Genomic DNA, 27,452 nt, shown 5'->3' on the forward strand with positions numbered 1-27,452 from the left:
CCCCACAGGACAGGGGGCGGCCGCCCGCCCCCTGTCCTGCGGGGCAGGTGAATGGCGTGGGCGGCCTCGCAGCCCCCCGCGCTGCCTTTTGCCTGCCCTGAAGGACAGGAGGTGCGCGGCAAGCCGGCTGCCCCCTGTCCCGCGGGGCAGGCGAAAGGCAGCATGGGGGGCTGCGAGGCTGCCCATGCTGCTGCCTGCGCCTTCTGGCAGCTGGAAGCTGCTCCCGGCACCCCCTCCCTGGTGGCGCCGGGGGCAGACTACCCCCCCTGCCCCCCCTCGATCCAGCCCTGTCTGTGAGTCAGAGGACTGTTCACACAGAAGTAAGGAGAAAAGCAGGCATTTATTATGGGATTGAAACAAATAGAAGTCAGAGTGTTTAGGGGACTGTAGAAACTGAACTCAATCATGTACCTCAAGGTAGTAAAGACATAAAAGCGCTTTCAAAATAATACATAATCCCTTACACATCTAGCTACCATGATTTCTGTCACCTCCCTTCCTCTCCTTGTAGAAGAACAACCAACCTAATCTAATCCTGGCTCCTCTAAGCAAGCTGCCAGAACTGAACAAGGCAAAGGGTTCCCCCCTAACTGTCACTAGTGGGCTACAGACACAGAATCTTCACTGGCTACCTCAGCCGCACCCCCCACCCCACCCCATCCTAGCAGAGCAAGCTTGATTCTCAGCAAGACTCAAAACGCATGTTTTTAGACAAGGTAAAAATTATACAAAACCTGTTCTGAAAAATGTGTTGCAGCTACACTTTCTTACTTCCAATGACAAAGCCAGCCACATGTATCAAATACTCATCATTTTTTAAAAAACAGAAAAGGCTGCGCCCCTCTGGCATGCATAGCTAGTGCATAGGGCCACTTAACTGTTCATAACAACAATTAATCTCCAACTCACTCCACATTCCGACTACACAAATGGATCAGAAATAAATATATTCCTCAGAACCAATTACTGGGGCAGATTCTGAAACACGGGAGAGGGATAATTTGATCCCGCCCTCTGGGAACGATGCCCTGATTTATAGACAGGAAAAAAATTCCCACGGCTAGCTGCTATTAACTTACCAGTAATTTTTGCTTCCAACACAGTTATTCAGCCAGTTGCAGTGGTGGTCAAAGTCCGCAATACACTTATTGCAGATACTACAATGTTTGGCTTTTGGCCCTCTGGGGAAAAACACATTAAAGAAATACATTCATATGCTGAAAGGTCGCATGTACAGATATCATACACTGACATGCACAACAATGGCAAGTCTCAGTATTTATATAATGCATAGACTATATGTACACAGAAGCAATGAGCCACCACTAGAGATGGACACAAACCAAAATATGAACCAAAGTTCGTCATGAACCGGGCTTGTTTTTGGTTCGCAAACCAGCAGTTCGTCGGAGCTCATTTCTGATGAACCATGACAAACCACTATGATTTTTAGAGCTGTTTGTATGGTTCGTTTTTCGGTTCATCACTGCAGCCAGCCTTGCACTGATCAATCTGTTACCTAGCCAATGGGGGCGGGAGTTGGGCTTTCTGCAGACCTTCTGCAGCACTGGAAGTGATGAACCGACGAACCAAACAAATCGATTCACGAACCGGGTAAGTTCATGGTTTGTGAAACACGACGAACCATGAACCGCGATGAACCGCCACTTCCCTTGTCCGTGCCCATATCTAGCCACCACTTATCCTAAAGCAAAAAAAATTTGGTCACAAATTCATATGATAATACAGAAAATTTTGAAGATCAATACACAATTTGAACCAGAAGCCTTTTTGTTGAGACGAATGGACAAACAGTTGGAAAATAAACATGGCATTCTATTTATTTATTTATTTATTTATTTAATTCGATTTATACCCCGCCCTCCCCACAGATGGGCTCAGGGTGGCATATATGACAACGGCAGCTTGGCTTTTATATACGCTTAAATGAAAAAGGACAGTATTGCCTTCAATGGATGACAGATTGTGAAAATGATGGACTTAGCGGAGATGGCTAAACTTACATCTCTGATCAAGAGAAAAATCATTGTCTATCTTTCTGGTTAATTGGAAACACCTTATTGACTTTCTGCATGAGATGAGAAAAAATGAACTGATGATTTGTGGATTTGATTTCTAAGAAGATAAATTTGGGAAAAATGAATAGAAGGGGGTTAGTATTGAAAAGGTAAATGTATTATTTTTCTGTTTTTTTCTTTAATTTTGTTTTCCTTTTTCTCTCTTTCTTTCTCTTCCTTTTTATTTCATTTCCTTTTTTCTCTTTTCTCTGCCTTTTTATTGGGCTTTTAATTTTATCAATAAAATAAAAAGTACTTTTTTAAAAAAAGAAGCGATGAACACCCCCCCCCCCCATGATATGCAACTGGAGAAGTCATGGACCAACTTTAAAATACAGTCATGTCCAGGCTTTTAAAAACATTGTCCAAACTAGACATGGGCACGAACAGCAATACGAACAAAAAAAAGCCACGAACAGCCCAATCCACTGTTTGTGAGCAAGCTGTTTGTGAGGCCCTGTTCCCGGTGAACATGTGTTCGTTCCAAGCCCTCTTTGAGGCGTTCATCAGCCGTTCGTAAAGCCAGACAGTCTGGCGCCTTTCAATCAATTCCCCTGGCAACATAGGCATGGACTGTCTGAACTCTGTCTGAACTTCTTCTGGCTTTCCTTCTGGCTTGTAACCCCCAAAGTAGCTTCCAGCAGACAGTCCAGTTTTTGCCCCTGTGAAAAGAAAATGACAGGAAAGGGGGAGACCCATGTATCATGGCTTTCCTGGGGGGCAATCTCTCTGAAACTTTGGGGGGGGGGTCTTCAGAGGACAGTGAGGACTATGTCCCTTGCAAATTTGGTGGGTATTGGACATTGGGAAGGTCAGTTTGTAACCCCTCAAAGTAGCTTCCAGCAGACAGTCCAGTTTTTGCCACTGTGAAGAGAACATGGCAGGAAAGGGGGAGATGCATGGACTCTCCTTTCCCTAGTTCAAGTTCAGCTAAGTCCCAAGGGGGCCATTCTGGCTCCCATGAACCTCCAACTACGAACATGTTCGTGAACACGTCATGTCCGTCGATGTTCGTGAATCCCTGTTCGTGGATGGCAACAAACAACGAACATCGTGTTCATTTTTTTTCCTGTTCGTGCTCATCTCTAGTCCAAACTGAGAATTGCATAGTAAAGACTAATTACAAGTGTGCTTGGATTGTGGTCAGCAATCCCTTTGGGAGAAAACTGTCTCACAAATCAGAATTCCAAATCTTCTCTCTCTTGCTCTTTGTTCCACAAAGCACATCTGCCAAACCTCCCCAGTATCTCTTCCCCCCACTTCTGTGTGCGTATCTTCTAGCCCAAACCGGCCTCCACTCCTATTGGCCAGCACATGTGCAACGGAATGATGTGGTGGAATGGACTGTATCCACTTAGACTGCAGGCACAGAATCCTGTTTTTAAAATGCATACCCACATAAAAACTATGCAAACAGAAATCGAATCTGGGTGTGGGGGGAAGAGTGAGCTAGCCTGGGACACATGAATCAGCCCATCGAGGGTGGTATTGTTTACTCAAAATAGTAAAGATGCATCTGACGAAGAGAGCTGTGGTTCTCGAAAGCTTATGCTACAATAAAGTTGGTTAGTCTTAAAGGTGCTACTGGAATCTTTACTATTTTGCGACTACAGACGAACACGGCTAACTCCTCTGAATTGTTTACTCAGACTGTGGCAGCAGCTGGAAGGCTGGCTTTTTAAAAAAAAACACAATGGAACACTAAAAAAAAATGTGATTCTGCACCTGTTCAAATTCTATTCTACCACCTATTGCAAGAACATATATAATAATCCTAGTAAAACAATTCTGCTTTAAAACATACACAAGATATATACAAGTTGGTGGTGGTGGTAGAGAGTGTCATTAAGTCATAACTGACTTATGGCGACCCCTGCTGGAATTTTCAAGGCAAGAGACCAACAGAGGTGGTCTGCCATTGCCTGCCTCTGCAACCCTGGTCTTCTTTGGAGGTCTCCCACCCAATTACTAACCAAGATTGACCCGGCTTAGCTTCGACAAGATCAGTCTTGCCTGAGCTATCCAGGTCAAGGCATATACAAGTTAAAATAATAAAATATCATATAGACCAAAGTAAGAAAATATTTAGATACAAAATTATGAAGACCAAACATAATTCAACTAAGCAGCCTTCTGCAGAGGCCTCTAGAAAATGGTATTAATTTATTCAGGGCTTTTTTTCCTGAGAAAAGAGGTGGTGGAACTCAGTGGGTTGCCCTCTGAGAAAATGGTCACATGGCTGGTGGCCCCGCCCCCTGATCTCCAGACAGAGGGGAGTTGAGATTGCCCTCTGTGCCACAATCTAAACTCCCCTCTGTCTGGAGATCAGGGGGCAGGGCCACCAGCCATGTGACCATTTTCAAGAGGTTCCAGAACTCCATTCCACCACATTCCAGCTGAAAAAAAGCCCTGAATTAATTTTAAAAAACATATACATATAGAATAAACTGCCCTGACCTGGATAGTCCAGGCAAGCCCAATCTCGCCAGCTCCTGGAATCTAAGCAGGGTTGGCCTTTAGTACTTAGATAGGAGACCTCAAAGGTCTCCTACGTAGAAGCAGGCAAACCGCCTCTGCCTTGAAAACACCAGGAGGAGTTGCCATTAGTCATATAATAAGACATATAATAAAATACCAAGAGTATAAATATAAAGTTGGACTATGCCCCTTAAATAACTCTGTACAGGCCTTGTTTTGCTAAACCATGATATATTATTTCTACTGTACATTTGCAGATTATGTTGGCAAAAAGAAAACTGCTGGCTTTATTTAAAATGAAGCAGTGGAATGAATGGTAAAAAAAAAATTTCTTGTAGATACAAATATTGCATGCACATATCCTAAGTGTCACAAATCCAAAATAAATGTAGTCAATCTGATTGGGCAAAGTCCCTAAAGGATTTCAATGCTAGAGAGTTCCCAAGACTTATTTCTTCAGCAAATTTGACCCTCATTTTATTGGCACCTCCACTGCCGGTGCCCTTAATCCCCCCATCCACTTCTTATGCATAAATCCCCAGGGACTTCCCCATCTGTCTTGTTGTCTAGGTCCTGTAGATTAACTGTAGGTCCTATAGAACTAGGATCCATGATAAGCTCAATATGGGACTTAGATTTTTAAAATGTTATCTACAAGCTTCGATTAAAGTTATAGACTTTTATTGACCTTCTCAGTGCAGAAAACCTGTTGAGCTATCAGGAACTTCAGGTTTCCCCACCACTAGGGGTACCATTCCCCTACCCAGGGTGGGGGGGGTCCCCTGCTCCCACCCTCCCCCTGCCCCCACTTACTTGGCCAGTGGGGGGGGCACACTCCCAGGGGTGCAGAACACTCTCGCGCCCACAGAGGCCCGATTTGGGCCGAATTGCACCATGCAGCGAGCTGATTCAGCCCCTTGGTGAGCATGGGAGTGCCCCAGGCTGCCCTTTGACCCACACGATGATGTCACTTCCTGGAAGTGACATCATTGTGCAAACTGGGACTGTGCATGCACTGTGCATGCATGCGAAAAACAAACACATGAACGCAGCAAGGTAAGTGCCAGGCTCCCAATCTTCCACCAGGGGAGTCAGGGGACCTGGTGGCAACCATGCCCACCACACAGTTTAGATACCACGGATCGAGATCAATCCTCTTTTCCCCACATCACTCCTTCTCCATACTGCAGTGTATGTATTTGCCATAGAACCGGGTCTTCATTTACAAAACAGTTAAGGGAGGGCTTACACGTCAACTTCACAAAGGTAGCAGCGCTGGTTTTCAATCACATGCTTGCATTTGCTTCGATCAAAAATTGGCATGGGTTTGTCGTAATTTTTCCTGGCCAATACGTTTTGATCTGCTGGATCGATCGTGACCGCAACCAGATGAGTAATCAAGTGATGTGTAAAAAGTAGGCCAATCACCTGCATTAGAACAAAGTTAAAGAAAACTACACAAGAGGTTGGGGCCTTCATACACATTCTGCATTCTCAGTTCCTGCCTCCCCCCCGCCCCTATAGCTATAAATGATGAACATGAGGTTTAATAAACAACCTTTGGGGACTCTGCAATGCTGAGAGTGATGGGAAGAGATTTTAGGACATGGCAGAATCCTTGTATGCTACAAATGTGATATATGCTCTGAAGATAGCCTGTGTATTTTCCCTAGTCAGCTTGTCTTTTCCTTGTATACGCCAATGTATAGTTTCATGTGCCTATAACATGCTTTCGCTATTACCAAGGCAGCTATTGACAACACATGCACACACACTGGGTCACTTATCATTGTCATTATAGATACTCCGCCGAATGACGGCAAATTGGACTGGAAAATCAGTGGCTCAAATCCAGGTTTGGTCTCCGGTATCAAAGCAGAACATTTCACTCCCATAAATAAAAGACCTCTCCAATGGCTTGAACAAAAATGTTTCGCGAGTTGTCTAGATTCCCCTTTGGGCAATTAACAGCCTTTAAGAACCTATCAGACTACGAGAAGTCTGCCCCAAGAGCTCTGCAACATTCCAGAAGCAACACATCTAAAATGCTTCCTTTGAGGCTAATAAAAAGCAGTTAACAGTGCAACAATGCACAGTTATTCCAATCTAAACATCTCTTCCTTTGAAGATGGGGGGGGATAAAGATGTTGCTCGCCATTTTGTTTTGGTGCTTAGGGGGTGGTGCACCTTTGTTAAAAAAAATTGCATGGCAGCACGACATATTGAAACAGTGGTGACCCCCCAACCAGCTGTTCAAGATGCCTCAGGAGTATAGCATAGTCTCCTGTATCAAAAATCCCAGGGTCAACCAGGATGTATTCCTTTCAACGAGCTTCAGCATAGATCATGCAGCAGGATAGGTTGGCATGCAGTCATCTTCAAACCGAGCCAACACTCTACCCGCTGAACCAGCTGGCTGTCACACAGAAGTCTCCAAGTACCTTTGAACAGGACATGATTTTTTATTCTAAAAGCAGTTGTCGTTTTCCATTTCGGCCTCAAGGATTTATTATTTTTAAAAAACTGTTTTCCAGTAGACACTTATGCGGGGTCTAAGGGCCAGAAACTGTCCAGCTGCCACCCTTATTTTAACACATGACCTAACTTGACAATTATCTTCTCACTTCAAGCAGCAGTTTATCATTGCGGATGGGAACAATGTAGGATGCCATTAATACTTCCTAGCAACAATCTTGTGTTTAGTACATAAATAGTGAATCAATTACAGGGCTCGGGATGGTTTCCTTTTCATAACGTTGGTGGCCTTTGTGACCTGGTGCTTCATCCTGTACAGAGCCAGGAAGAAACAAAATGTTTCAACACCCAATCAGATGTGAGAGTTATGGTTTTAAAGCTTTTAAAGAAAAGTGACTGGAGAAAGCAGCTAACGGCCTAAACTGTATTATATGCTGCTGCCAAGCAAGTTCCAATGGTGAATGTTTTAAAATATTCCTGAATTATCAAAATAAAATATATTTTATAATGGGGAAATATGTTTCGGTACTTAGCCAGTCAGCTTTTCTGCAAATAAGGATTCTTCTCATCTATTTCATAGGCCATACTGAGGGGAGGGTATAAACACGGGTCACTAAAGTATGAGCTTGCATGAATGAATTTCCCTCCATCGTCAATGTATCTATTTCTGTCCCGTGCCACAGAGGATATGATTGATAGAGCTGCAAAATGGAGCTAGGAACAGACCAGGAGGATTTCTTTACTAACCTAAAGAAAGTCCCAGGGCTGCTGAAAAATATGAAATCTTTAAAAAACAAATCAGGGGAAAACTCTCCAAAATAACAGAAACAACAACGGTAGATGTAAGACAAGAATGCCCATGGAACTCTCAGTGGCTGTTGGGGGTTGCTAGGCAACCATAACAATATTGCCAAACCTTCTTGGTTTCTGTAAAGCAAAACTATGGGGGGATCAGGAGTTGACTGGGAGGCCAAAAGAGCCTGAGAAGAAGTGCCTCACCCCTCCCTTCCCCCCTGATGGAGAAGGATACGAACACATATGCAGCTGCCTTATGCTGGTACTCATCCTGGCAGTGGCTCTCCAGGGTCTCAGGCAGAGGTCTTTCACACCATGTACAGCCTGGTCCTTTTCACTGGAGATGCCAGGGATTGAACCTGGGAACACCTTCAAGCGAAGCAGAGGCCCTTCCACTGAGCCCCACTTGTGACTACTGGAAACCTGCTACTCACACATCTCTGCTTGGCCCGCAGGCAGTGGCCACTGCACAACTCAACCCAGCCTGGTCCAGCCCAGTGCCACCCACCACACAACCGGCTTGGGCCACCATGAAGGCCAGCTCTCCGCCAGCTGCCAAACTGCCCAACCATACTCTTCCTGGGGAAGGATAGAAAGATGAAGACATGGGGGTGGGGAGGAGAGAGGGGTGGACTGGCTCGTGGGTAGGTGGGAATGAACGAAGCTTGGTGGTAGCAGCCATCACTCCACTTGGCAAAACTCTGCTCTGGCACCTACTGTACAACTTGGCCAGACTTTTCCTGGGCACAGGCTGCCAGGGGAGAAAGGAAGGAAAACTGAAGATGAGCGGGCAGAGAAAGGTAGGTTGGCTGGTAGGAAGGAGAGAAGGAGGAAAGAGGAGAAGGTATGAAGGTTGCCAGGGAAGGGAAAGAGGAAGTAGAAGGGGCGGAAAACTTAGATGCCTCTGCAAGTCCTTAATGGCCCCCCACTTAAACTATACATATTCCCAACATAAGAGCTACATTCACACGTCACCTGTGTACACTCCCGAACACCAATTGTTTGCCATGTTCACACGTGGCCTGCCCTCTTCCCCTCACCTGCAGAGCACAACTGAAATATTCCTGGCCTGTAAAACAAACTGGAGCTCACTGCCTCCCTCACTGCATCATGGCTTGTGGCAAGGAAAGGGGCTTCAAATTGCCCAGGAGCCTGCATTTGGGTGTTATGGCTAGAGATGGGCACAAACAGCAATACGAACAAAAAACCCCTCCACACACAAACAGCCCACTCTGCTGTTCACGAACAAGCAGTTCATGAGGCCCCATTCTAAATGAACAGGTGGTCGTTGCAAGCCTCGTTCGCTGCTGTTCCTCAAGCCAGACAGTCTGGCACCTGCAATCCCCTTGGCAATTTAGGCAGGGATTGTCTGAACTCTGTTTGAACTGCTGTTGCCCTGGAAACCCCAATCTAAGCCCAATTTAGCTTGATAGGCAGGTCTTCCTTTCAAGTGTGGAGCTCCAAATTTGTTACAACAAGGGAGCAAAGAGCAGGGGGGAGGGGGGGCTCCCAGCTCTGACTTTGCAGACAGTAGAGAGGGAGAGAGACAGTTGCTGTTGGCATTTTGATAGAGTGCATTGCAGCTTGAAATTTCTTCGTGTGTATAGGGATCTCCCCCTTCAAGTTCCAGGGCTGCTGCCAGGCTCTGGGCCAAGCTATTATTTATTATTGGTACCTTTCCTGGTGCCTGTTCAGGTAAGGTTTCTGGGAGTGGTGTGGTAGGGATCTTGACTTGGATGATGGTGAAGGAGAGCCTGCTGGTCCCCATGAACAGCCAACCACGAACATGTCCATGAACAGGGCCTTGTTCGTGCTTGTTCGTGAGTCCCTGTTCATGGATGGCAATGAAAAACGAACATCATGTTTGTTTGTTTTTCTGTTTGTGCCCATCTCTAGTTATGGCAAAGTGAAGGTTTATTGAAGGCTTCCCACACCAGGAAAGCTTCAGTGGCACTCTGCACAGAGCTCACCTGACTGCTCAACCCGAGTTTTAACATTAGTTCAGCATATATACAATTATATATAAACACACATATATGACGTGACCCAGCCAGAGCTAATCAGTTCTAAATCCCCTCAATTTCAAAATCTCTCTGATTGAAACCAATGGGACTGGAAACAGCTGAAATTTGGGAAGATCGTGTACAAATCTAGGGCTGCCATCCTCCAGGTGGGTCCATCTCCTGGAATTACAACTGATCTCTAGACTATAGAGATCAGTTCCCCTGTAGAAAATTGCAGCTTTGCAGGGTGGACTCTGCGGCATTGTGCCCTTCTGAGGTCCCTCCCCTCCCCAAATCCTGCCCTCCCCAGGCTCCCTCCCCAAATTTTCAGGAATTTCCCAACCCAGATTTGGCAACCCTACTCAGTCCTCACACCCAAATTAGGACGAGCGAGAATAAAGGGACTGCTGGCTGGTCCGTTCCGACTCTCCTTGCCACGTAAGCAGATCCAGCGCAGGTCTGGAAAGGATACAGTGTAGGCCACGTGCTTCCACCCATATGGGAGAAGAGGGACGTAGATGCCGAAGCCCACAATGGCCAGGTAGGCATACAGCCCCAGGGTGACCAGCTGGAAGGAGTGGAGAGGCAGAGACCAGCCGTTCACACGGGAGTGTAGGGGGGCCAGGATGAGGTCGGCGTGCCTGTTGAGCTGCTCCGGCCCCGTCCGCCGCAACTTCTTGTCATAGCAGGACATCTGCAAGACAGAACCCCCAACGCCTTCCTTGAAAAATGGGCACTGCCCTCATCAGACCTATACAGCCCCACGTGCAGCACGTGGCAGGGGATGGGGAACCGAGAAACAGCCCCGCCACCTCACCCATTCACAAAGGTCCTGAAGGGACGTGGCGCTGCTTTGCTGTCCGGCCTGCCCCTGCACAAACAAACACACAAAGTTGACTTAGCTTTGTTGCTAATGCACAGAACTCATCACATTTATCAAGCCTACAAACATCCAGGGAATGGAAGTCTTTCAGTCCTTGCAAGTGTGTGTGTGTGTTTGTGTGTGAGAAAGAGAGGTGGGGGGGAAAGGGTTATATCATACAAGGGGCTTACAAGGCCTATGCAGGCCAAGTGCTTTAAAGGGAGTGTCCTGAGGTAAAGAGAGACAGCTTCTCAGAAGGGCTGTCAGTATTTCCTTCCAAGCAATGATTTGCTTTAAACTGTCCTGGAGAATTCCTGCTTTACTTAATGATAACAGCAACAGAATGCTGCAGGACTGTTGATAGTACAAGTTGGAGCCTGGAAGTGAACCCAAGCCTTGCTGTTAGAGACACAGAACCACGATAATTCACTTACATATTACTCAAAAATAGTGCCTGAGTGTTCTCAAAGAGTTTCACATACAGAGAGCCTTATAAATACCCAATAATGTAGGTCAATGTTATTCTTACAAGGTGAGGAATAAGAAACCCCCCAAGATCTCCCTCTCGGGGTTGGAGAATGCCTCTTTCCCAAATTCCTGCATTTCTTTCACCTTTAACTAGCTCCCAATGGGTGGGATGGATTGATTGAATTATTTATGTCATTTATAGTCCGCCTTTCTCACTGAGACTCAAGGTGGATTACACAGTGCGAGATTAGTACACTCAATATCAAGGACATTTCCATACAGTGTCAAGGACATTTCTATAAACAATACCATAGGGTAAATAAATACAAGTTTACAAAGAAACAGCATTAGTGAGAATCCAATACAGAGCTGAAGAAATGTTGAAACAGCACATAATCAGTTCTAGGACTGACATTAGACAACATGAAGCATGAGTAGTACACAAGAGATAATATGTAAGGCAACGTAGTGGTGAAGTCTATGGCCCCTAACTCATTAGCAAAGTATCTGAGGCCCCCTCCCCACAATATAGCCTTCCTGAGTAAAAAGCCTTTTTGAATAATTCGGTTAAGAAAGCAACCAGTCAAAATCTGTTCCCCACACACTCCACTTGTTAACTAATGTTCAGGCTCCTAACTGCCTAGGTCAGGGTACGCAAACCCCAGCGTGCTGATCAATGGCATGTCAAATTTGCTTGGCACATAGATAGGGTCAGGGCTTTTTTTCAGGGGGAACGGACTTCCGGAACCTCTTGAAAATGGTCACATGGCTGGTGGCCCCGCCCCGATCTCCAGACAAGAGGGGAGTTTAGATTGCCCTCCGCGCCGCATGGCGCGGAGGGCAATCTCAACTCCCCTCTGTCTGGAGATCAGGGGGCGGGGCCACCAGCCATGTGACCATTTTCTCCAAGGGCAACCCACTGAGTTCCAACACCTCTTTTCCCAGAAAAAAAGCCCTGGATAGGGTTGCTAATCTCCAGGTGGGGCCAGGAGTTCTTCTGGAATCACAACTGATCTCCAGCATCAATGGGATCCCATTATGGTCCTCACTATTAGAAAAGACTTAATTCGAAGTTTATTGTCAGCAGCTAAATCATTAATAGCTTCCAATTGGAAATCCCCCAAAATCCCCACAATTGAAAACTGGATGCTGAAAGTATGGGATCGCTATATTCAAGAGAAAATCTATGACAGCTTGTATCAATCACAACACTACCCAAAAGAAACTGTTTTCTTCTCTAAATGGTTCCCCTTTTTTGATTACTTAACATGCAATGATATTCATCCTCCCAGGCACCTTTCCTTTGCATCTTTAAACTAAAAGAATCTGTTGTACAGTAATCACTAATGTTTCATCTGCTGTTAGATATTATAATCACGTTACACTGTCTCTTATCTTGTCGACTATAATAGTGTTAATGTATGCTGATTCACAATATTGTATTTTATAGCAGCCTTGTATTTGTAATGTAAGGTTTATAAAATAAAAATTATATTTAAAAACAACAACAACAACAACAACAACTGATCTCCAGCAGATCTCCCCAGCTTGCTTTCAGTGTGCCCAGCCAAGTACAGTCTTTCTCTCTCCCTTTCGTTTGTCAGCATACCGATCTCTTCACAGGCAGATGTTGCGTTGTCAAAAAGGCTGCCTGACCCTGGTCTGGGCTAGTTCTGGCTACTTCGCTGGTGCCACCACAATATCTGCAGCTCCACTTTCTGTTTCCACATTGCTGTGCTGCCTTTAAGCGTCTGTTTCCCCCAGACAGTGAAGGGTAGAGGAAGGCCAGCAAGGCGGATAGAGTGACACGGCCAAATCCAAACATTTAGCACAGGTGCACACCACACATGGCAGCCTGAAATGTCATTGGAGGGCCCGGCTGCTCTCTGTGAGGGCCTGATGCAGGAACAGCGGAGCCCATTTGTTTCCACAGGGCTTACTCTGTCATATTTGCTTCCAAGAATACATCTCCAGGGCTTTCTCATCCGAACTTAAGCCTGTCATGGTGTTGCTGGAACTTCTCACCACTCAAGGAAATGGAAAGGAAAGAACGAGATATTTATCTTAAGAGCTGCTGACCAATGTGTTAGAAGTCAAGCACGAATCATTCAGGCCTGCTAAGCATTGACACCATGGAGGTTTTACTTTAGAGAAAACCTGCACTGGATCATGCTGCATGAAAGAACAACGTAAAAAAAGAGGGGTCACCCAGGGTCGAAAAGGGAAGGTAGGAGAGGATTGTTTAAATCCTTCACAATTTCATTTTCACCTCCTCTTTTTGTAGCTTCTAACACAGAAAGGAGGTAGAAATGAGCATTTATATATGAACACAAACAGTCCATGAAAAGAACAATGGGTTTTTCCATTATAAATTCAATTTGAAAACATTTTAAACAGTAATAAAAAAGGGACATTTTTCATCCTCGTACTTTTTCATTCAGCTCTTTCTTACTTCTTGCTACAAGGCTCCCCCTCCTGTATTTCCAATCTGAAACAAATTCTTGTGAATAATTTCTATCCTCTTGAAATATCTGCATTCTTGCTTACAAATTCCTCCACATGTAAAGAATTGTTTGTATTGATAATAACCCGTAGCCTTAACCAGGAAACCAGTTATTATTTTGACTTGCAGTTTTGAAAAAGAGGACAGGAGCAGGAGCAGGGCTTTTTTTTCAGCAGGAACGCGTTGGAACGGAGTTCCGGCACCTCTTAAAAATGGTCACATGGCTGGTGGCCCCGCCCCCTGATCTCCAGACAGAGCGAATCTAAACTCCCCTCTGTCTGGAGATCAGGGGGCGGGGCCACCAGCCATGTGACCATTTTTGCCGAGGGTGATTTAAACTTTTAAAAATTCTCCCCTTGTTCCAGCTGACCCAAAGTGACGTCATTGTGCAGTCTTGAGTTCCACCACCTCTTTCCCCAGAAAAAAAGCCCTGAGCAGGAGTAACAAATTCCTTTTCAGAATCCAGCCATGTGGTCAGTGCCATTTTCACCTGAGCATCTGCAGGAGCAGCAAGTCAGCAGGTCCAGCAGGTAAGTGCGGATGCGCAGGGTTGGCACCACCCCTGTGAGTCTCCCCCAGGTGGCACAGGTCCATGCGACGATCAAAGGAGCCAAGCTGGGCCGGCCTTGGCTAGGACATGGAAGGGGCCCCGCTACGCAGTCCAGGGTTGCAGATGCAGGCAACAGCACACCACCTTGGTCAGCCTTCTCAAGGTGGCACAGGCTCATGTGACTGCCTCACAGGTGCAGGCGGTTTTTTTCCTTTTATCTTTTGCAGGATGGCACCAAATTCTAGTTCCTGGAGCAAGGCGGCTGCCACCACCACCCATCAGGGACTGATGACGAGGGGCGCAGAGGGCAATCTAAACTCCCCTCTGTCTGGAGATCAGGGGGCAGGGCCACCGGCCATGTGACCATTTTCGCTGAGGGTGATTTAAACTTTAAAACACTCCCCCCTTGTTCCAGCTGACCCAAAGTGACATCATTGTGCGGTCCTGAGTTCCACCACTGAGTTCCACCACCTCTTTTCCCAGAAAAAAAGCCCTGAGCAGGAGTAACAAACTCCTTTTCAGAATCTAACCTAACCAAACGTTATTGAAAGCTTTGTCTTTAACCTCCCTACTTCCTTTCCTCCCTTGCCTTTCCATCCATCCCGAAGGCCAGCATTTAATTACATCAATGCCCTGTTGAACTGAAGACATGAGGGTTCTTATTACTGACTGAGAGCTACCATTCAATTACAATTCACCAAAAAACTCTGGGGAGATTTCTAAAGTGGCGCTCTCCTCTTTACATAATGGCATTAGAGCATTCAGCAAAAGCACACCCATTTAGCCTCAGGGAATGAAGGTTTTCTTAAGAGAGGGTTCCTTGCAGAGAATGCTAGTCGAGCTCTTAGAACCTACCGTTACATTATTCTCTGGTCAAACGCAGATGAAATTATGGACAGCTCCCCCTATGCACAAAAGCTTCTAGATGCAAGTTACTGCTCTAGAAAAAAATGCAAATCTGGGAAATCTGCTCATAGATCGAACAACGGCTTGTGTGAATTGCAACATCTTCCGAAGATTTCTTGCATTCAGTGTGCATAGTCAAGGTTTAAGAAAGATGCTTTCCTGCCCAACCTCCCTCATGAAGTTAAGAAGTCCTTCTTGGGTAACCTGTCCCAACCAGAGTTCCTATTTTGCCTCCTCTTCAGTGCCGTGGTTCACTAGAGGTGAGTTTTGTGTGTGTGTGTGTGAGAGAGAGAGAGAGAAGGGGGGGGTAAAGAAAACACAAACCTCCTTCTAACCCCTTAGCTGTCCCTCATAGGGCCAAGCTACAAGTGACGAATGACACTTGAACGGCAAGTGAACAGACTCACGTGTATTCCTCCCTGTTCGCGTAGTGATCGAGTGGAATGCAAAGGGAGCGCAAGTGAACAGGGAGGAATACACGTGAGTCCGTTCACTTGCCATTCAAGTGTCATTCGTCACTTGTAGCTTGGCCCTCACTTAGCTAGGTCTTAGTTTTCCTGCATGGTAAGTGGCTATGCATGTTGAAGAGGGTTGAAAGCAATCAAACTACATCCAGGATCTTTCAAAGAAAAGATCCTTAACAGCTAAGCATAAATCCTATAAATGGAAACATACGTATATGGGAATTAACTGCAGATTACTAGAAAGAAACCCAAAAGAGTGTAAGGAGGTAATCTTAACCTGATCAGTCTATTGCCTCAGCATTTCTGTCCTAGAATCACACAGAGGCTCTTCTCCAGCCACGGCACCGTCTTCAGTCTTTGCTCCTGCCCCCCACTTTGGTGGATATCAACAAACCAGGCTGATAGTTTTAACCTTTTATCTCCAGTTTGGGAATGTGTGGATCCAATCAGACCTCTTCGAGTTTGTGTAAGTACTTCAAGCTCCTACTGACCAATAATCCCAAAACTGCCATAAGGATTTTTTTAAATGATCCCCCATCTAGAAATTATTAACCATCCATCTTGGCTCTTGGATAGTTTTGGCCAAATAGCAGTTTGGGCTTCCCAGTCTGCCCTGTTTCCAGCTCATCTGACACCCTAAAACTGTCTTCCTCTCCCTCTCTGGAGTAACTGGAGAATTCCTCAAATTGCCCCTCATCTCACAAATAAGGCTGCAAGTTATTTCAAGACATATCAGGTTTGAAAAAGCACTTTACTTGAAAGCCACAACAATAAAATGGTTGAAAAATCATTTACATTTGCAGGGCACGTGTGTCCAAAGTTTTTTGGAAAAAGAAATACTGCTTAGTGTTCCCTGTTGAGTGTTCAAACACTACGTGCACATTACCTCAACAATTCTTACCACAAGCTGTATGATAGTCCAGAATTTCTGTCCCCATATTAATCCTTATGACAGAGGATCCATGCCACTAGCAGAGATTAGAGGCAGGCATGAACCGAAATACGAACCAAAATTCATCACAAATCAGGCCGTTTCATGGTTCTTGAACCGGCGGTTCGTCAGAGCCCATTTCTGATGAACCGCCACGAACTTTAGGCTGGTTCATATTTTGGTTTGTCACTGCAGACATCCTGGTGCCGATCAATCAGTTTCCTAGGCCATGGGGGAGACGGGCTGTCTGCAGCCCTAGAAGTGACATTCTGCTACCCCGGAAGCAGCGTTTTCACAAACCAAACAAACCGGTTTGCGAACTGGGGAAAGTTCGTGAAAGTTTGTGGTTCGGGGTTCACGAAGCGCAGCAAAGCACAATCTGCTTGGTTCGGATTTTTCCCGGTTTGTGCCCACCTCTAGTGGTGGTGCTTTCCTCCAGCAGAATGAGCCTTTCCCTGTTGCAAAACAGTCCTCCAAGCACTTGGCACCAGGGAAAGGCTCTTCCACCAGAGGAAAGAGCCTCCACTAATGGAATGGATCAGTGGGATCCAACTACTACACTTCAACATGCAAGGAAGTGCTGGCAAAGAAATACAGCCAGATCTGTCCACAGGTATATCTAGCCCTGCAGTGCCTTCTAGTGGTCAGCTACAGGCACTTCAGCAGGCAGGCCTCAAGCTTTATACAGAGGGGGAAACCTGACATTTAAAACACCTTCACACTGGAGATCCAAACAAGTTCTTCTTCCTAAAACATGCACTTTAGAAGATGACTCCAGTTGTTGCAATTTGCAGAAGAAGAAAAGGTTCTGAGACCAGTCATGTTTTATGGCTTCGTTCCACTCACTATCAAAAGTTTCCCAGCTTGGACAGCATGTCCCTAAAACACCAAATGGAACACATAAAACTGTCCTAACACTTGGATTCAATATCATTTGTCCTTTAAAACTTGCGAGAGGATGGATAGCAAATTCCAAATCAACAGGATTTTAATCTGTTCAGTATTAAAATGCAGAAGAACGCTTATATCCCTGGAATAATCACTAGGATGAGTGGCCAGGCAAGCCAAAAGGGAAGAATGCTGACTAGAGATGGGCATGAACAAAAATACAAACCAAAGTTCGTCATGAACCAGGCCATTTTTTGGTTCGCAAACCAGTGGTTCGTCAGAGCTCATTTCTGATGAACCGCGACGATTTTTAGAGAGGTTTGTATGGTTCGTTTTTTGTTCGTCACTGCAGATAGCCTGGCACCGATTAATCTGTTACCTAGGCAACGGGGGGACGGGCTTTCTGCAGATCTTCTGCAGCCCCGGAAGTGACGAACATGAACCAGTTTGCGAACTGGGCAAGTTCATGGTGGTTAATGACCCGTGAAACACGATGAACCACAAACTGCAACAAACTGCCATTTTCCTGGTTCATGCCTACCTCTAATGCCGACATTATTATTCTTAGAACAAGATGAGTAGCCATGTTGGTCTGTCTGTAGTAGCAGACAAGAGCAAGAGTCCAGTAGCACCTATAAGACTAACAAAATTTGCAGTAGGGATTGAACTTTCATGAGTCACAGCTCACTTCTTCAGACACCGTTACTTCAGAAACTATTACTATTCTTAATATTCTGATTGCTTTCAGACATTGTGGTTAGCTGTAGTTAAAGGAAAACATGCAGGAACCTAGAATTCTAACCACTTATATATTCTGCCCTTCCTCTGAGCCAGTGTAGTTATAGGGTTGCCAACTGTGGCTTGAGAAACTCCTGGAGATTTGGGGGCAGGACCAGTGGAGGGTAGAGTGTAGGGAAGGAGCTCAGTTTAGATTTGATGCTATAGAGTCCACCCCCTAAAGCTGCCATCAGAGGAACTGATGTCTGTAATCTGGAAGCTAGTCCCAGAAGAACTCCAGGCCTCAGCTGGAGATTGGCAAGCCTATGTGACAGCCAGTGTGATATAGTGCTTAGAGAGACTACGATCTTTGAGATCTAGCTTTTATTCCCCATTCTGCCACAGAAGCTTGCTGGGTGACCTTGAGCCAGTCAAACAAAATCTACCTAACAGGACTGTTGTGAGGATAAAATGGAAGAGATAGGATTGCCAGACCCCCCAGGGCTGAAAGCAGGGGTGGGGGTCATGGAGGGGCATGCCAGCAGGGTGTTTGGGGCTGATTTTTACTAAGCCACTTTGTGTCCCCATAAGGGAGAAAAGCGAGGCATAAATGAAGTGAAAGAAATAAAAGGAGCTCAGGGGAGCACACATATTCCCCCCCCCCACACACACACACTGGTTTTAGAGTTTCTCCCCTTCTGACTGTGATCCGAAATCAGGGTTTTATCCAGGCCTACTGGTTAACCCCCTCACCTGCATTTACATTATAGACAATCAAAGTTTGATCATCTGCACATGCAAGTCCAGCAACAAACTGTGCCCGTGCGCATTTTTCTATAATCACAGTTACATCCAGGGCTCATTTGGGGGTGGGGGGGAACGCGCTGGAACGGCATTCCGGAAGATCCGAAAAGAGATCACGTGGGTGGTTGCCCCACCCACGTGATTTCTCTTCCTCCCCGCTGCCCGTGTCTTTAGCAGCAGGTGGCAGCGGAGGCAGCAGCAGCAGCAGCAGCAGGTAGGAAGCTGGGGGAGTGGCCGCATGGGGGGGCACCTCTGGAGACGGCCCTGCAGTCAGCTGGTGCCGCTGCGGCCTGCGTGGCCCATCCTCTCAGCCTGCAGGCTGGTCGAGGCGGCACATGGTGGCCTCCAGAGCCAGCGCCGTGGTTAGCCGGTGCCGTGGCGGCCTGTGTGGCCCGTCCTCCTGGCCTGCAGGCCGGTCGAGGCAGCGCGTGGCAGTCTCCAGAGCCACTGCCGTGGTTAGCCGGCCCCGCAGCAGCCTGTGCAGCGTATCCTCCCGGCCGGTTGAGGCAGTGCGCGGCCTGCCACGGCCTCCAGAACCCGTCCTCCTGGCCTGCAAGTGGTATCTCCCCCCCCCCCCCGTATTTTGCTAGCTTTGTTGTCTGCGTGGAGCTGCTTTAATCTGTCTCGAAAAGCATAAAAACACACTGTCCTTGAATGTTGCTGTGACATCCTCCCCAGATGTGAAGTGTGCACTGGATTTTTTTGTTTAAAAATCTGTGCTTTGCTGGCTTTCTTGTCTGTGGAGCTGCTCTGGTGATGTCAAGGGGCGTGGCATATGCTAATGAGTTATGCTAATGAGTCCATGCAGCTCTTTTTCTACGAAATGACCCCTGGTTACATCTGACTTTTGACTGAATGTGCCCCTGTACCTCACAGAACATACTGGGTTCTCATGTTGGGTCCCTCCCTCTGTTGGTTAAACAAAGTCATATTTTTCTTTAAAATATTTTTCTTTTCTGCTAAGTCCCCAAAACATGCTTTAAAAAAAGAGAGAGAGAGATCTTGCTGTTGGATAGTTTGGTTTTCTTGCTTTGATTAGGAGCACGTGACTATCACATATACTCGATATTGATAATGACGTTATTTTTAATCTGGTTTTTCGCAATTGTTTTCCTGATATCATTGCCACATTCTTATATTTTGATAATTTATTATTTATAATAACTTATAATTTCATATCTTTTTATTTCTGCCCATTTTAAGCATTTAGGATTCTTTGGCTGGTATTTTAAAGATTCATTTTATTCCTTACTGTTTTGTTGATCCATTATCTTTTTTAGTATAATTGGTTGATAGGATGGAATATAAATACTTAAAATAATGACTAATAAGGTAATTTTTTGGCTATTAGCCAACTTTACCAAGAACTAAACTTGCAGTGAGTACTTAAAGGGAAATAAGAGCCATTTTAACAGAATGCCAGCTCACAAAAAATAGTTAAAAGGAACAACAGTGTATTGAACTCAATAACACCTTTGTATGGGTGTCCGGTCATGTTTAAATGCACTTATATGCAGATGAGCCATACACACAGCAGTGTTAACCTGTGCACACTCACTCTTATAATATTACAACACTGTATCAGATTCTCTGAATTCTAAGCTTTCATTAGAAGAATAAATCGTATGCCTTTCCCCTTATATCTCCACAATGAAATGGATAGAGATGTACTTTTAAAAATAATTAAAATGCAATCAGTGAATGCATAGAACCTGATAACACAATGCTATATACATTACAATATTTAATTGCCGATTTTAAAATAATGAACACCCGCCCCCCCCCCATGCTGTGGGGTCACGGTTGGGGGAAATGGACAGGAAAATATGCCAGAAGCCTTACTCCATGAACAGCCCAGAATCTCATGATTATTTCCATGCACACAATCATTTCACAACCTTGCAAATGTGGATGGTAGTGACGGAAATAGTGCGACATCCAGTTTCCATTAAGGTTGAGTTTATGAGGAAGAAACAAAATGCTACCGTTTCAGCATCTTACACAAGCTGGCTCTTAACCACAAGGCTATAATCAAAACATACTAGTGTACTCACCCAATACCAAAATGCACAGCAACATTGAAAATTATGATAGCAAAATCCCAGGGGGTGATAATAAGGTAACCATACGCCTTGATATCTTGTCTTGGACCTGTGTCCTGGCAGGCAGTGAATGTGGCCTTGACAGTGCAAAGGAGAGTCCATCTGATCCAAAAGAACTCCCTCATCAACAGAAAGCCAACCAAGAGATGAGAAAACAGCAGGATTTTACTGGGAGCTCAATCAAATGTTCTTAAAGTTATGAGAGGTTTCAGCCATGAGTCCCACCCAGGTTAAGAGTCCAGTCTCTGCCTTAATCAGAGTGTGGAAAGAAGAAAAGGAGGAAGCCACAAGGAGGAAGTGACCAGTCTTCATGAATGTTTGCAAAGCAGAGGCGCAGGAGAGCTTTGTCATGAGAGATCCATGATCTACGGTTGCCAGCCTCCAGGTAGTGGCTGGAGATCTCCCGGAATTACAACGGATCTCCAGGCCACAGAGATCAGTTCCCCTGGAGAAAATGGCTGCTTTGGAGGGTGAACTCTATGGCATTATAACCCACTGAGGCCCCTCCCCTCCCCAAACCCCACCCTCTCCAGGCTCCACCCCCAAAATCTCCAGGAATTTCCGAACCTGGACCCGGCCACCCTAGCAGCCTCCATTTCGAGTGACACTTTTACACACAAGGCCGTCTCTAAGGGGCAGTTTCCTAACTATCTGTGGCAAGTTGGGCCAGGAAAATCACACTTCGCTCCTCTCTGTTTCACTTAGGTAGTGGATCCAGGAGCAGCGTACTCTGACTCGACCCCACAGCCTGCCTCCGCTTCCTTTTCTGATTCCATCACTTGGAACCAGGGCTTTTTTTCAGCAGGAACGCGGTGGAACGGAGTTCCGGCACCTCTTGAAAATGGTCACAAGGCCGGTGGCCCCGCCCCCTGATCTCCAGACAGAAGGGAGTTCAGATTGCCCTCCGCGCCGCATGGCGCGGAGGGCAATCTAAACTCCCCTCTGTCTGGAGATCAGGGGGTGGGGCCACCGGCCATGTGACCATTTTCTCCGAGAGCAACCATGTAAACTCCCCTCTGTCTGGAGATCAGGGGGCGGGGCCACCAGCCACGTGACCATTTTCAAGCGGTTCCGGAACTCCATTCCACTGCGTTCCTGCTGAAAAAATGCCCTGGTAATCTTCAAGCTTCTCAGTGAGAAACATCAGTCATGGCAGACAAGCCTCACAGGAACTTAGCTTGCACACCTGCTCCCGATGTTCTCCTTCTATACCATGGGAAAGTTATGGAAGGACTAATCCTGCTCCTACTGAGCTACTCAAAAAATCTTGCTCGGGCCTACAGAAAAACTCCGCAATGCTCACAGACTCTGGGCCACACAGACAAGTGATATCAATGTGAAAAGGCAGTAGAACCGTTTGAAAATTGTAATTTGATCAATTTACATTTTTCTCTCCGTGGTCAACTGTTTGCAAAGCACATCACACTCAAAGAGGCACAGTCCATTTGGGTCAAGAGGCTGGATTCCCCTGAACTTTCACCAACCTTTCGCACTTCATCAAGAACGTGGGGAAGCAGGAATAGGTAGGGTTGCCAGCCTCCAGGTAGTCGCTGGAGATCTCCCGGAATTACAATAGATCTCCAGGTCACAGAGATCAGTTCCCCTGGAGAACTCCTCCTCTCCCAGACCCCGCCCTCGCTAGGCTCCACCCCCAAAATCTCTAGGTATTTCCTGACCTGGATCTGGCAACCCTAGGAATAGGGGCAGTGACAGTCTTCTCACCGCTAGGCAAGACAACCACCTCTCCAAGTGGTTACACCATTACAACCATCCCCAGGTGAGGGTTTTCAGAAACGCGTTGCCAGATGAAACTAGAGGTCCAGGGACCGGAGGGGTCCTCTTGGCTTACTCACCTCTACGTCCTGCCCCATGGCCTTTCAGTCAAAGCTCCATCTCATCGCCAAAAGAAAAGTAAGCGATGGGGGGAGAGAGTCTCCTACAAGATCTATTCCATCATAGGGTCGGGAGGGATAAATCCTGCAGACATATAAAACAAGGCCTTCCTCTTTTTCAAACTCAGCGTTACCAAAGATGCCCAGAACTATCCCACAGGTCACATCCTGCCAACATGGGCTTTCCCAACTTGTCGAAAGGATTGTTTAGTTTCTTTTTACAGAGCCACGCTTGGCAGCCATGGAAACCGTTTCCACTCCCCATGTCTGCAGGCCACGGCTTCTCCTGGGTCCCGCAGAGGAAGTGATTCCAGCACCAGCCCTTCCCTCTCTTCCTTGCAGGTCTCTTTGGCTTCATACACTCAGGACACGAACCACGCATTTCAAACAGTACTTACTCAAATGCAAGACTTGGGGTTTTTTTCCTGGTATGCCATCACAAAATTAAAAAGAGGGGGTTGACTTAAATTTACATATAAATTACAGTTAAGTCACATAATTTAAAAAAACTTTTTTGGGTAACAATTGTGGGGAGGTATCTTGAGCAGATACGGTGCTAAAACCATTACCGGAGGAACAGAACTCCGAGCCATCCAGAGCCAGGTACCAAAAGAGGTGGATGGTAAATACCGACGCTCAGGTTCAATCCAGTCCTTTGTAGTTCTCTCGCATGCAAGCAGGCCAGAGTATTAGAAGACGGTAGCTTTCAGAACAAGATGAAGGGACTGAAACCCATTTCACTAGGACTGAAACCCATTTTTTAGCACCCCCACACACCACCACTGCAGAGGTCAGCAGGTGATAATGCTTCTCTGTATATCATGAAACCATTCATCTGCCGATTCCTGCACACTGAACTACAGCTCGAGGCATAGGTTCGGCAATTTTTTTCCTTCTCAATTGGCAGCCTTGGCTGCCTCTAATCTGGACTTTCAGATTTCCCATCTGATAAATAATTGAGTTTGCAGTTGGTTTGTTCAGAGGCTTGCTTTCTTCCATTTTTACAGAACTCTAAGGCTAAGCATCTTTATTCGGAAGCAGGGTTGCCAACTGGCCTGGAAAAAGTGTCCTTTCCCTTTAATAGATGCTTAATGGGAAGTTATTTGCCTCCATGCCATGAAAAGCTTCAGCAGTTCCTTTGCACACGTTATGCCTCTATTAAAAGGACAGGCTATTTCCTCCAGGCCTGTGGCCAACCCTACTAAAATGTAAGTCTCAATAAATTCAATGGGATTCACTTTCAAAACTGTATACCTGCATACTTCTACTATACATATTACGCAGAAGTTACACTGGCTTCAGTAGAAATACTCTCACACAAAGATCCACAGGATTACCAGCTTGCAGCTTGAACTACTGCATTTCATTCAGCAATAAGACCCCACAGAATTCAACGGCATTTACTCCCAGTAAAAATCCCTGCCTTTAGTACTAGTAATTCTGCTGTGGGACTGGACATTTAAATACTCTTGAAAACAGCATGGTGTAGTGGTCACAGTGTCAGACTAGGATCTGAGAGACCCCAGTGTGAATCTCTACTCTGCCCTGGAAGCTCACTGGGTGACCCTGGGCCAGTCACGCTCTCTCCGCCTAACCTTCCTCACAGGGGTTCTTGTGAGGATACAGCAGAGGAGACAAGCTGCTTGGGTCCCCATTGTGGAGAAAAGCGAAATATAAAAGAAATAAATCAACCACACATGATCCATTTGCTCTAGAGTAGTACTATTAGAGACCTTGGGCTGTTGCTTGCTGCATAGCAAGAACATTTCAGCAGCTGTGTTTCACACCCAGTCTGCACGCAGCCTCCCCAGAAGAAAGGAATGTTGGGACTCACCATGAATGGTCCTTCTCAGTGGCCGGAAGAGGTCCTGAAGAAGGATTAATCCCCCCACATGCAGCGGGAGGAAGCCCACCCGAGTTTTCTGAACATAGCTCAGCCAAAAAAGGAATGCAAAGTCATATATTACTGAAGAAAGATGAGGAAAGGCCACTGGTAATATTCCCTCTCCACCAGAGAAGGAGCAGTCTCCCAGACCTGCTGGTAAATGGATCTCACAACTGCTTTGAATGATTCTATTTCCTTAGGAGTTCAGCCAAGATAGATGTGGATGTAGAAAGGGAATCTGGGTTAACAGGTCATTGGGTTACTGAAATCAACTAGGGTGGTCTTGGATCTATAAGCTGGTGAAATCTGAGAATGAGGGTCACCTTGGCCAATAACCCGCCATGAGCCATGAACTTACTAGGCCTTAGGCAAGCTACAAGCTCTTGGAGCTGGCCCATGACCTGCAATATGGAGATAATTCAGACCTACTTTGTCGTGTTGTTGTAAGGGCCGCCATTGATAGCATATGAGATGCACTTTCTACCGATCCTTAGCGCGGCTTGTTCATGAGCAGAAAGTAATGGGGGTAAGCCATAAACCTCTTGCAGCTTCTGCATAGCCCTTCAGATAGCATCCATGTCATCACCAGGCCTGACGATCTTGGATGGTTAGAAATGGGATAGCCCCTCTCTCTACAGTTCTGCTACTAAGGAGACAAGTGCAGACTACAACTGTGATTGATAAAATACCATATATTGGTGGGGGTGGGGAGATGAACCCTAAACAAGATAATCAGAAACTCATCCTTTGAGGTCCCTCAAGAAATCACACTTCCTGAATTGTACCTGTACCTCACAACTACTACATACTCTCCTACCCAGTCAATCTTCCCTTCCCATCAAAGACCTTTAACTTCTACAACCTGGAGGTAAGACAACCTGTGACTTGATGGTATCCATCTGAGCTGGAGCATCTGCCTCTTTGGAATGCTGGTACTAGAAAAAGCTAGAGGAGTTGCTATGGCAACCAACTGACAAGGGTATGAGTTACCAAGGAGCCATACCAAGGAGCCCCGTGGCGCAGAGTAGTAAGCTGCAGTACTGCAGCCCAAGCTTCGCTCACAACCTGAGTTTGATCCTGGCAGAAGTCGGGTTCAGGTAGCCGGCTCAAGGTTGACTCAGCCTTCCATCCTTCTGAGGACGGTAAAATGAGCACCCAGTTTCCTGGGGGTAAAGTGTAGATGACTGGGGAAGGCAATGGCAAACCACCCCGTAAGAAAAGTCTGCCAAGAAAACATCATGATGCGACGTCCCCCCATGGGTCAGTTGCCCTTTACCAGGGCTTTTTTTCAGCAGGAACGCGGTGGAACGGAGTTCTGGAACCTTTTGAAAATGGTCACGTGGCTGGTGGCCCCACCCCCTGATCCCCAGAGGGGAGTTTAGATTGCCCTCCACGCCGCCGAGCAGCACAGAGGGCAATCTCAACTCCCCTCTGTCTGGAGATCAGGGGGCGGGGCCACCAGCCATGTGACCCTTTTCTCCGAGGGCAACCCACTGAGTTCCACCACCTCTTTTCCCAGAAAAAAAGCCCTGCCCTTTACCTTATATTTTGAACAGGAGGTTGCCATTGTCATCTTCACAGAAGGCCAAAGGAGCAATCAAATACCATTTTATCTTTTTAAGCCCAGCTGCCATTCTACACAGGATACAGACCAGAAGCCTTCAGATCAGGACCTTAAGTAGCTCCCCCTGCCCCATTGTTAATATCCAGTCTGATGAAGCTTTCTCCAGATCTTGAAAACTTGCACACTGTTTTATGTTGCTATGCTTGGACTTAAAAGGTATTCCAAGGGCTTTGTTTCTGAACAATTTAGCCATACACTGTGGTCAGGGTCTATTGTGATCAGTAATCATAGCTCATTTCCCTCCTAACTGTGGAAACACATGAGTGGAAGCATTCTGCTTTATTATTTGTGTTTTTGGGTCTTCAGGCAGGCCTTTGAAATGTGGTCCCTAGGTAAGAAACCAAATCCCAGAGCTTTACAAATTAGGCTGTGAGAAGAATTACACTAAAGATAAAGGTAATTTCACGTAGGCAGCTGTGCTGGTCTGCAGCAGAACAGCAGGATTTGAGTCCAGTGGCATCCTAGATTTTCAGGGCGTAAGCATTCGAGAGTCAGAGCCAAACTACAAGTGACGCCTTACACAGGTTGGACACTTGTCAGCTTCCTTCAAGTTTTGATGGGAAATGTAGGCACCCTGGCTCTCCATTACAGCTGCAAGACCAGGATGCCTACATTTCCCATCAAAACTTGAGAGAAGCCGACTAGTGTCCAACCTGTGTAAGACGTCACTTGTAGTTTGGCTCTCAGACCTCCCTTTCTGAGAAACAGGGAGAGATGTGATGAATCTGAAGAAAGGAGCTTTGACTCTTAAAAGCTTATATGGTGCACCAACATAAATTAAAATATAACTGTGAAAGCAATATAAGACAAAAATATCAAGCAAAAGTAAAAATAAAATAAAAACAACAGTGGTCCAAAATATTAGCACCATACCATTGTATATTCAAACGGACAATTTTCAGATATACAGGTAATTATCTTAGATCCATTGAGATCTTGAAGTATCAGAGATCCTTTACCCTTTCACATTTACTTTACCTTCAGCCCTCCTGGAAGGCAGATCCCATCGTGTCCCACTCCCTCAGCG

The 27,452-nt window shown here is 46.0% G+C and overlaps 1 protein-coding gene across 2 annotated transcripts in view; it reads right to left on the bottom strand.

Moving 5' to 3' along the window:
- ZDHHC11 (zinc finger DHHC-type containing 11) overlaps window positions 1–23,087 on the bottom strand; it is a 49,642-nt gene extending 26,555 nt beyond the window's left edge. For both annotated transcript variants that reach the window (XM_054991666.1, XM_054991665.1), the window contains exons 1-5: window positions 22,878–23,087; window positions 10,647–10,700; window positions 10,302–10,523; window positions 5,806–5,984; window positions 1,080–1,181 (exon numbers count right to left, since the gene is read on the bottom strand). In XM_054991666.1, coding sequence (XP_054847641.1) covers window positions 1,080–1,181; window positions 5,806–5,984; window positions 10,302–10,523; window positions 10,647–10,700; window positions 22,878–22,895 — 575 coding nt within the window. In that variant the 5' untranslated portion in view covers window positions 22,896–23,087. The remainder of the gene's footprint in view (window positions 1–1,079; window positions 1,182–5,805; window positions 5,985–10,301; window positions 10,524–10,646; window positions 10,701–22,877) is intronic.
- Window positions 23,088–27,452: the final 4,365 nt, after the last annotated feature.

This window comes from Eublepharis macularius, chromosome 11 (assembly GCF_028583425.1).
Source record: "Eublepharis macularius isolate TG4126 chromosome 11, MPM_Emac_v1.0, whole genome shotgun sequence".
Taxonomy (NCBI): Eukaryota; Metazoa; Chordata; class Lepidosauria; order Squamata; family Eublepharidae; genus Eublepharis; species Eublepharis macularius.